Below are 11,140 nucleotides of genomic sequence, written 5' to 3'. Positions count from 1 at the left end.
TAAGTTCCCTGGGTTACGTGCCAGTGACAGTCAATTCCACAGGTTAACTTCAGGATTGACTCGGGTGTGAGCTCACTCCTGTTAGAGACTATTCCAGATAGCTATATTCAATGTACTGCAGAGTATTCTAGTCAGATAACAGCCCGTGGCAGTGGGTTCTACCAGGATCTGCCATGCTAAACTGGTGTCAGACAAGATGCTTGGGCCCAGTTCACAGCTGGTGCAGGCACAACTCAGTGCATGTCAACTGGATCTCTGATTCCCTACACCAGGAGTGTCAAAGACATGGCCTGCAGGCCAGATTCGGCCTGCAGAGTCCCATCACCAAGCCCGCAGATATATTCCCCTGATATATCAGGCTAATACATCAAGGGCTCAGTGAACAGTTGTTCACCAGGGAACCCTTGGGGAAAACCAGGAGTCACAAAATCCTGGAAGACCGTTTCAGGCTTAACACTAGGAAATACTTCTTTATAGTCAGGGTGTCGAGACTGTGGAATAAGCTCCCTCCAGAGATGGTGCAATCACCTATCCTGGAAATCATCAAGAGGAGACTGGATGATCACCTCACTAGGGTCACGTGACCCCTGTTATCTTTCCTGCCTACTGCAGTGGGGCTGGACCTGATGATCTTGCAAGATCCTTTCCAGGTCCTTACAATCTATAAATCTATTAATCTATCTATGAATCTATGCACTGGGCATGAGCTGCACAGGGTGTTGGCTTGCACAATGTACACCACATGTAGCACATGCTAGACCAGTCCTACATGCTGGATTGGGCCCACAGACCAGCCCCATGTGGCAGAGCCAGAGCACAAGGCCAGGCTGACACATGCATCACATACAGCATGAACCCTGGACCAACCCCATGCACCATGTTCTGCATGGGACTGAGGCCTCTGTGTGCTTCATGTGGCATGCAGGGCCGCTCTAGGGCACATGCTGCATGCAGTGCCTGCATGAGACTGGCCCTGCACTGTGGATCCATGGCTGGTCCGGATCAGGCCTACAGACAGGCCCTGCATGCTGGATTCAGCTCACAGGACCAACAAGTACAAGTACTGAATGTCATGCTGGAACCAGAGGGTGCCTGTAGATGTGCTGGGAGGCTGCTCCAACGTGCTGTAATTACAGCACGTTGGAGCACTGCTGGAGCATGCTAATTAGCATGCTCCAGCCAGCCTCCAGGTCTTGTCTATTAGTGTCCCCACACTTCAAAATGGTGGCAAGGGTGCTTTAACTAAAGGTTCTTCATCAAGCTTTAATTAAAGGGCCCCCACTGCCATTTTGAAGCACAGGGGTGCTGATACATGAGATGCTGCAGTGCTTTAATTAAAGCAGGTCTCGGAGCCATTGTAATTAAAGTATCCTCCCCCTCAACTCCTGGATCATGTGTAAAAAATCCCAGAGTGTGCATTGCAAGCAGCCTGCAGGCCAGTTCAGGTTGCACATTGCATGCAGTACTGACACTGACCCAGTCCTGAGGAACGGTTCTGGCACATGCAGCTGGTCAGTGGGCCTGATCCAGTCTGCAAACCAGCTATGCCCTCCTCACCCAGACCTGCAGGGCTGGATGAGTTTGACACCCACAGCCACATACAGGGTGTGTAATGGGACCCCCTCCCTCTCAACAACCCCAGGCGTTCAGACATCATGAGTCAGTCCCCCCAAACTCATGAGAGTGGCTTCAAGATCCTGACATTTTCTAACATAATACCTAAGTGTGGGGTCTTTTTAATCCTCCCCTCATTTCTGAGCCCTAACTTCTAGCTTTTCTCTCCACCAAGGAGGGCCTGAAGCAAATGCCAAAAGCAGAGATTCTCATACAACCTCTTGACTCCAGAGGCTGGGAGTTTAAGCAAAATGGTCAACCATCTTGAGACTCGCAATAAAATTATGAGTGAAATTACTCCCCCACCCAAGGGTGGAGAGATGGGTGTTCCCAACAAAACCAATGTGCACACGAAGAGGGATACATACGCAGAAATGAGGGGCACACACACAGACCCCGAATATAAGCTGCACCTCTCAAACCCCCAGACATAAATTAGAATAACTTGCCAGTTAGCTTTGAATATAGCCTGCCTCTGAGCCACTCTGGCTGTCCATACTAGCCAGGGTGCAGTGCACACTGGCCTCCCTCCACCCTCACCCCGTGCCACCTCTCCTCTCTGAGCCATGCTGCAGGTAGAGTCCTACCCTGAGGCCAGTCTAGGGCTGCTCAATTGCCCCTCTGCTACTTGGAGAACATCTCTGCACCAGAGGAACTGCCTGGTGGCTGACTAAACTGGTTTGTGGCCCTTTTGCTGCAGCTGAGCTGGCATGCAACTCAGAAGGAGGAGCCCAGGGCATAGGCTGTGGACGCGGTCAGTCCATGGAGCAGCATCCACTTATATTAAGCCCAAATTGGGTCTTGGGAGCTCAAAGACTGCAGGTGAGAAATGGGAACTGACAGGCTCTCTGCCACTGAATGACAGGGCTGAAGAGAAAGCCTACAGAAATGCCATGCAGGAATGAGGTGAGGAAAGGAGCTTGGGGTTAGTACGAAGAAGAGCTATGAAGGGCTGGGATTTTCATGTCCTTCCACAGGGGGCTGCATTCCTCCCTCTCTGGCCAGCTCCTTTCTGTGCCAGAGATGAGATCACCTGGTTGCAGAGGTTGGGGCACGGGGCTGGAGCCTTGTTCCTTCAGAGCATGCCAGGGAAATGAGCCTCTGCAAATAGGGGAGAGGTAGAGAGGGACACATTCCTATGACCCGCATCCCCTGCCCGCCGGGGATGCTTGTGGGACAGTGTGTTGGGAAGAAGGGTCTGGTGGATGTCTCTGTTCACAGCCCCACCCTGGGAGCCCTATACATCCAGATGCACTGACTTTCTGGAGGCACCTTTTGTGCCCGAACAGCCAGTAAACTCTTCTGATCAAAGCGCTCCCCTCTGGCATGTCTGCAAAGCCCCCCCGCCAACATAAAGAAAAGCACTTGAAATAAATAAAGACCCTCTGCCCTGGAGAGCTGAGCTCAGTCACCCGCTCCCTGCAGCCAGCCTCTAGTGCCATGCTGCTCTTACCACACGCAGCTGCTCTCTGCATCTCTCCCTCCCTTCCCTCACCTCCACTCCCCCTCACTCCTTCTCCCTTTCTTGCTCTCCCTCCGTCACCATCTGTCACACTCATTCTCTCCCACCCCCTCATTCCCTCTCTCTCCATCATAATGACTCTGTCACTCCCCTCCTATTCCTTCTCCCCATTCTCTCCTCCTATCATTCATTCTCCCTTTCTCCCTCTCTCATTCTCCTTCCCATTCTCACCTCCCAGCCCTGTGCTGATTGGCTGGTGGGATCGTTCCCTGCTTGATCTACCTAACCCTGGCATCGAAGCCCCACTTCAGTGGAAGGAATGCTTGGAGAGGGGAGTCGTGGCTCCCCCGAGCCGTGCAAGGAGATGGGCTTGTCACCTGCAGTAGGCAAGCCCTGGAAACCCGATGGGAGAGTGTGAGCAGGCAGGTGTGGAGGCTCTGGGACTGGGGGAAGTCCCACAGCTGGAGCAGAAGTTGAGAGGCGAGAGCAACTGGCACCTCTGAAGAGAAGTGAAAGGAGGAATTTCAGCTCCACAAGGCGGATGGTGGACATGGCTTCACTGTTTTAGTTTATTTTTAAAGGGGAAGAAGAGAAAAAAATATAGAGAGATATATATAGAGAGAGAGAGATATATATATATAGGACACATGCTTCCAGCGAGCGGAGGAAAATGTAAATCCCACTGACACGTAAGTACTGGGCGAATCGGCCTCCTCTTTCCATTCATTCCCCAGGCTCTGTCACATGCAGAAGTTGGTTCTGCACTCCCATAACATTGAACCTCCTTCTGTCCCTTCTGTGCCCTGTCCCTATAGACAGGCAGGTGGTGAAGGGCAGGGTTTCTCTGCCAGCAGCTGGGAAACAAGAGAGTCTGAAACTGGAGTAGGAAATGTCAGTGCAAGACAAGGTAAGAGGGGCAACAGGGGTGGGGTGGGGAGGGCTTCGGGGGTGATGTACTAACTTCTGGGTGGGATTCCAGCCACTAACAAACCTGGTCTGTAGAGGATCCCCCCAGCTACTACCACTTACCAACCCCTCCCCACCACTGAAACCATGGGCAAGAGGCTTCTTTTTCCTAAGGGATGCAGATTTCTTGGATAAAAAGACATAGCAGGGGTTAACTTACCCTGGCTCCCAGCTCCAAGGATGCACTAGCATTTCTTCTTTATTTTCTGTATTGCAGTAGCACCTGGAGACCTCCCCCTTCAGGGATCAGTGCATTATTGTGCTAGGCGCTGTACATTCACATGGCAAAAAGGCAGTCTCTGCCCATAAAAGGTTGCAGTCTAAGTATATAACTATGCTCCATGAGCACCAGGCTCTTGATACTTAAACTCAGGTATCTCCCTATAGCCTCCTCTACCCCTTTACAGCTTCACAGCATCTGCAGCTCACCTGGAATGGGCTCTGACACCTGCCCCCTCCCATGCTTGTAGTCAGAGTACTCACAGACCTGCACCCTATCCCCACCTCTCATCTCCCACGGTCTTCCTGATCCTTGTCTCCGCTGATTGTTCTGGGACTCTCTATGCCCATTCCAGCCACTCCTGTTGCCAGACAGAAGCCCACCTGCGTCACTGGGATGGCTGTGGAACAGCTCAGAGAAGAGATGAGAGAGTCATTGATTTTAGCACTGAGAAGGATGTCATTGCTTTTTACTCCACCTGTCCTTCTCAGCCAGTTCACGGGGGACAGAAGGTAGAGGGAGGGGCTCCTAGCAGTGTATTCTTTCACCTGGCATAAAATCACTCAAATGACAGGGTTTCCATCAGGAGACTGTTCCACAGCCCAGCAGTCCTCTCTGTTGAAAACCTTTTCTCATATTCAGTCTGAACTTTTTATCGTTCAGGTTCATCTTATTGGGCCTCCTGGATCCCCCTTTCTAGGTCATTTCCATCCTAGCAGAAGTTTATCCACCAAGAATAGTTGTGATGGTCATGTCTGTGCTGCCTTGCCCACACACTCAGGTTCAGGTCAGCAGTTGGACAGTTAGATGACAAAGAGTTCATTGTTCTCACATGGAGCAGGAACAAGTGAGTTAGGCTGATTCCTGGGCAGCAGTCCAAGGCTTGGTGGGGAGGGCATATGGATAGAACAGAAGATCTCCTACTTGCGCTTAGTGGAGAATCAGGGTAGCAGGTCCCAAGAAGAATATGGACATATGAAGGGTGTGTGAAAAGTTAGAGGGGTGTAGGCTGCAGCCGTATTGGTCTAAGGACATAGGCAGACAAGGTTCTTTGGATGATTCTGATGTCTTTTATTAGACCGACTTAAGTTGGTCTAATAAAAGACATCAGATTCACCCAAAGAACCCCGTCTGAAAAGTTAGACGCATGTGATGTGGTGCCCATTAGAGACCCCTTGGGGAGGGTGCCTGTTAGAACAGGTTCTGACTTTATAGAAATCAACCCACACCTCAAAGCTCTCCCAAGGCTTCCAGAACTTTAATAACATTTTTATTTATTTTTTTAAATGTCCTTGTATCCCAGCTTTGGGCTGCTTGACAATCCCAAGGCATTTCTGGCATTCTAAAGGGAAGCAGTACTGGAAATCCTTTCCTTTGAGATTCCCAGTCATCATTACTAAAGCAAAAAGCCAGGGTCAGCTCTGAACCATTGAGAGTTCTGCTGTCTTGGGACCTTAGGTAAGAATGTGATGGGCAAGGGGCCTATTGCTGGGGCTTGCTATCCCAGCCTCTTCTGTGTTAATCACCTTCACTTATAACCTGCCATTCAAGGAGCTAACCTGGCAGGGGGGATCAATACATTGAAAGCGGAGGGATGTGCGAGGCTGCCATTTAGAATCTCAGAAGGGCTTTTTCATAGCCCTGATCATCTGAGAGCCTTGCAGATACATCTCTGGAGAATCCTCAGCCATAGGTCAGGGCAATCACCTGTGTCTCCAGGTTTTGACCTATGCTGAGCTGCCAATCCCACATGTCCCAAGCCCTGCCTCAGGGAGGTGAAGGATGACAGTCATGCCCCTGCTGTGACGCCTCTCTCGTTATCAGCCAAGAGCTGGCACGAACAGCTGTTTGTTCATGGTTTGCTCTGAGTGGGTGTGTGCCGTTTCCATGCCAAAGCCTGCTTTGATGGGCAATAGGACATCAAAGATTAGGAAGGCATGAAGTTTGTTTTGGTGCTGCGGGCTGAGGCAGGTGCTGCCCCTTCTATTAGCAGCCAGTACTCTAGAATATGTGAAGCTGCTGGGATGTGGGGTAGGAGGGGGGTATGTGAATGGATCATGCCATCTGCACCGAATGGGATGTTGTAAATATTCCGTCTCCCCATTTATTCACAGATTGTAAAGATACGAGCCAGCTCCTCTGTCTTCCGGAGCACTCAGCTAAGCTTTTCACATTTGCTCCGGGCTTTGAAGGGAGATACTCTGAGGGTCTCTTTGATTCCATGGGAAACAGATAAGGTCAGACCAGCTTAATAGCAGCAGGATTCAGTCTGGGAAACAATGAAAGAGTTCAGCTAATCTGTCCCCAAGGTTTCCCCAAGGCCTAAGTGGAGTGGCTTCACTTGGGGATACCTGCCCTGTAGGATGTTGGTAAGGAATATGGTCCTGGTGAATGAGAATCAGGCTCCCTGAGATTGACACTACCAGTTTCTGTGTTATTTTCAATGGGAAAAGGAGGCCTGTAATTGCTTCCTTGGGTTTCCCCTTGGGAAGTCCTTTAGTAAGGATCAGGACCAGCATGGAAATGGTCCAATATATATATTTAAAATATAAATGTTATAAAAATATATATTGGATCATTTCCATGCTGGTCCCAATCCTTACCATGCTCATCATCATTTTAAAAGAGCTGGGGATGGCTGACATTCTCCCATGTTCTTCAGAGGCTCCAGCATCTGACAGCCCATCGCTGCTTCCCACATGTGTCTGCACCCACATACCATTATAGCTGCTATTTTATCTGTGGTGCATTCACTATGATTTCTTTAAAAGCATAGGTATCTTTCTTCTCCTCTTCTCACTTTCAGGTCTCCAGCTGATCCAGTGGGAGACAGATCCACTTCTGCCTCTGCCATGGACACGCCTGCTTTCAGCTTCCCCACACCCATGGTACCAGAGGAGGGAAATACCACAATCAATTGGATAGAGCCCATCTCAGGGAACTTATCAACAGCTGCCAGCCCGGGAGTTGTAATTAGTGGAGTCCTTGTCCCGCTGGTCTATCTCATTGTCTGTGTGGTAGGGCTGGTTGGAAACTCCCTGGTTATCTATGTAGTCCTGTGCCACTCAGTTAGTGAGTCAGTGACCAATGTCTACATCCTGAACTTAGCCCTGGCAGACGAGCTGTTCATGCTAGGGCTGCCCTTCTTGGCTGCACAAAATGCACTGTCCTACTGGCCCTTTGGCTCCTTTATGTGCCGGCTGGTGATGGCTGTAGATGCCATAAACCAGTTCACCAGCATCTTTTGTCTGACCGTGATGAGCGTTGACCGCTACCTGGCTGTTGTCCACCCAGGGAAGTCATCAAAATGGCGGACGGCACGTGTGGCCAAAGTGGTTAGCACCACAGTGTGGGTGCTGTCATCCGTGGTGGTGCTACCTGTTGTAGTGTTCTCAGATGTCCCCCTGGGGATGAGTACCTGCCACATCCAGTGGCCTGAGCCAGCCTCAGTGTGGAAAGCTGGCTTTATCATCTATACAGCTGCCCTGGGCTTCTTTGGGCCACTGCTGGTCATCTGCCTCTGCTACCTGCTCATTGTCATCAAGATACGGTCCTCTGGCAGGAGAGTGCAGGCCTTGTCGGCCAAACGCAAATTATCAGAGCGCAGGGTGACACGCATGGTGGTGGCTGTGGTGGCTGTGTTTGTGCTCTGCTGGCTTCCCTTCTATGTGCTCAACATCATCAACGTGGTCTGCCCATTACCCGAGGAGCCGTCTCTCTTTGGTGTCTACTTCCTTGTTGTGGTACTGCCCTATGCCAACAGCTGTGCCAACCCGATCATCTATGGCTTCCTCTCCTACCGGTTCAAGCAGGGCTTCCGCCGGGCCATTCTGAGGCCCTCCCGTCGAGTGCAGAGCCAGGAGGTTGCAGCGTGCCCCCTGGAGAAGTCTGAAGATGAAGAGGAAGAGGAGGAAGAAGAGGCAAGAGGGGTCAGCAAGATTGCCCAGAATGGCAATGGCCAGCAGGAGTGCCCCCTGAGCAGTGGAGCTGGAGGTAGCAGTGAACAGAAACCACTCCCAGAGGACCCTGTGAGCTGTGAGAAAACCAGTGTCCTGAACATCAGTTACTTGTAGCAAATGGGAGGATATGGCTTTTCTTCTCTCCCTAGGGTGTTGTAGTTGTGACGCATGGGGGTTGGCAGACAACAAGGTACCAAGGTCCAGCCTGCACACAAAGAAGAAGAAACCTGAAGAAGCATGTGGAAAAGCAAAACACGGCCTTGGACTTCTGTAGCAATGTCTGACATCCATATTGTGGGGGTGGGGGGCAATGTGAGAGCTTCTGGGTGGGGGTAGAAAGAGAGACTGGACAAGGGCAGAGCCTTGGTGTTAATGGCCATATCACCAGCATGGGGGGTGGGGAAGCCACAGAGAAGGGTCAGCGCTGCCCCTTCCTCCTCCATCACCTACACAGGGTGTTGGAACAGGTAGCCAACTATGTCTGCACCAAAATCAGCTTCCAAACCTGTCCCAATGTTCATGGGAACTAAACCCTCTAAGAAAGGAACATGAAAACTGTTCTTGCCCACAAACAGAAGCTACCTGGGCCATAGATCTGTCCTGTTCATTCCTCCAGCTTCTCTAGGATGTCTCTTGGGGATACCCCTGAACTGCCCTGATACCATTTCAGTTGCATAAAATGCCCTGTTTCTTTAAAATGCTCCCAGGCCTCAGGGGCAGGCTGCTCTGACTGGACAGAAACACTCTTTTCCCCATTTCTGTAATCCCCAGGAGCTTCATAGTCTGGTGGAGGATGATAATAATGTTTGGAAAGGGCCAACAGGACATGAGTTGAGGGCAGAGTTTCCTGCAAGCTGTACTTCCAACCATCCTCCCCCCAGCCACTCCCAACCACTTTACTATGAATAAATAAAAAGACTTGGGACTTTACAGATTATTTCAGCTGACCCATTTGTATGTACGACTGTGCTGGGAGGCTGTATGGATGGATGTGCAAAGAGATAGGTGGGCTTGTCTCTGGTCAGTAATCCAGTGAATGCGGTGGTGCCCATGTGCATGTGTGGTGTGGGTCAATTTATATGGACATGAGAGTGTCTATACAGGGGCAGGAAGCTGATTTGTCCCTGGATGTCTATGGAGCTGTCTGTACAGGTACAGAGGGCTGATCTATCTCTGGCTGTGTCCATGGGGGGCTGTTGGTTCAGGTCCAGAGGACTGATTTGACTCTACATCTGTACACATGGTTGTCTGACAATTATGAGGCATTGATTTTTGGTGCAGTCTTTTTACAGGTGCAAGGAATTTGTTCCTTCGTGGGTATATGTGTGAGGATGCCTGTGTACAGGCAGTGGATTAATGTATTGTGCAGGTGTTTATGTGGAGATGTCTATGCAGGAGACTGATGTCTCTCTGTGTGGGTGCCTGTGGAAGTATTTTTTAGGATGCCAGAGGACTGATTTGTCTAAAGGGGTACAAGAGTTAGGCTTTTGGGCAGGTATAGGGGATTGGTTTGTCCCTGTGGGTGTACGTGGGTTGTGTTTTTTACAGGTGCAGGAGATTGGTTTCTTTCTGGGCATGTCTGTGTGGGTGGGTTTTTTTAACAGGTGCAGGGCAATTATCTCTTTCCAGGTGCTGAGGACTGATTTGTCTCTGCAAGTGTATCCAGGGGTGCTCAGACAGGTGCAGGGGATGATTGTCTAGTGGTATTAGTGTGTGTGGCTATTCAAAGCTGGGTGCCTATGCAGCTAGAGGTGCACTGATCTGTGCCTGCATGTTAGAAAGGTAGCTGTGCATGGTGCATGTGGGGGTGGTGTGAGGGTATCTCCCTCTGCCTTGCTCCATGCCTGCAGGCGCTGTTAAATGCCTCTCTGTGCACCTTGAACTTTTCTATAAATGCCGTTGCTAAGCTACAGCCATCAAGAAGACCAACTTTCAATCCAGAGTCCTCTGCAGGTTTGTGGGCACCTTCCTCTGGGGGGTCTTTTCTGAAGTAGGTGGGAGGGGTGAAGAGGCTAGGCAGCAGGAGAAAGAGCTCAGAGAGACTAGGAAAGTTCATGGGAAATGTGGAAACAGTATCATCTAAAGGCTGTGAGGCATTGCAGGCAGGTGAGAGATGTTGGGGCGGGGAGGTAAACAGACAGTGTGGCCCGGGCACATTGATACAGAGCATCCACAGGACTAGAAGCACATAACAGATTTGAAAGAGATAGCTGGAAGAGCGGAAAAAGGAGACTTTGAATGTTGAGACAAGTAGAGGAATGAAATCTAATTTGGGAGAGACAGTGGAAACAAATTCACTCAAAATCAATATGAGACTGAATGAGCACCAGGGGGAAAGAGCACAGATAACTGCATACAGGGAGAGCAGTGAGTGAAGGTGTGACAGCCAGCACAGGAATGTCTTCCAGCTGTCCGGGACCTGTGTCTGGAGGGCTGATCCTACTCACCTTGATGTCCTGGTGCTGAAAAGTTTGTGACACGGGGGTGCTGACCCCTCAGCTCAATGTTCCAGGGCTGCACTGCCTGTGCCTGGGGCTGGGGAGCTGATCCTGATGACCCTGCTTCTCCAGTGGTAGACACTTTGGGCTGGAGTGGGGGAAGGGAGGAAGGTGAAGGGCTGATACCACTGGCCCAGATGTCTCAGGGCTGGGACACTTCTGTCTTTCCTCTCCATGGTGACAGTCTGTCCATCCAAGGCAGCCTCTCTTGCATTTCAGATACTGCTCTTTCATCTCCCTAGGGAAATGTGTTCCCTTTTCTTAGCCTGGAGGTACGTGTATTTATAAATGTCAGTCTTTAGCTTAGTGTGAGGAAAGTTACCCTGTTTCTTAGTACCTGTTCTCCATCCTCCTATATCACTTAGTGCAGCACACTGCTGTGTTTCCTTCTTCTTCCATATATACTGCATCCAATTTGGGC

General features: G+C 50.4%; 1 protein-coding gene across 2 annotated transcripts; it reads left to right on the top strand.

The window, feature by feature from the left end:
* The first annotated feature begins 2,649 nt into the window (after positions 1-2,649).
* Positions 2,650-8,571, top strand: SSTR3 (somatostatin receptor 3). 2 transcript variants are annotated; one of them, XM_019544868.1, is made up of 3 exons: positions 2,650-3,765; positions 3,892-3,967; positions 7,069-8,571. In XM_019544868.1, coding segments are annotated over exons 2-3 (1,269 nt in total). In that variant the 5' UTR covers positions 2,650-3,765; positions 3,892-3,965; the 3' UTR covers positions 8,336-8,571. The 2 variants fall into 2 exon arrangements, with proteins under 2 accessions (XP_019400413.1, XP_019400415.1); XM_019544870.1 differs by having other exon boundaries at positions 3,892-3,983.
* Positions 8,572-11,140: the final 2,569 nt, after the last annotated feature.

This window comes from Crocodylus porosus, unplaced genomic scaffold, assembly GCF_001723895.1.
Source record: "Crocodylus porosus isolate Cpor-Errol unplaced genomic scaffold, CroPor_comp1, whole genome shotgun sequence".
NCBI lineage: Eukaryota > Metazoa > Chordata > Crocodylia > Crocodylidae > Crocodylus > Crocodylus porosus.
Note: the sequence above shows the minus strand (reverse complement) of the source record. Positions and strands in the feature narration are given on the sequence as shown.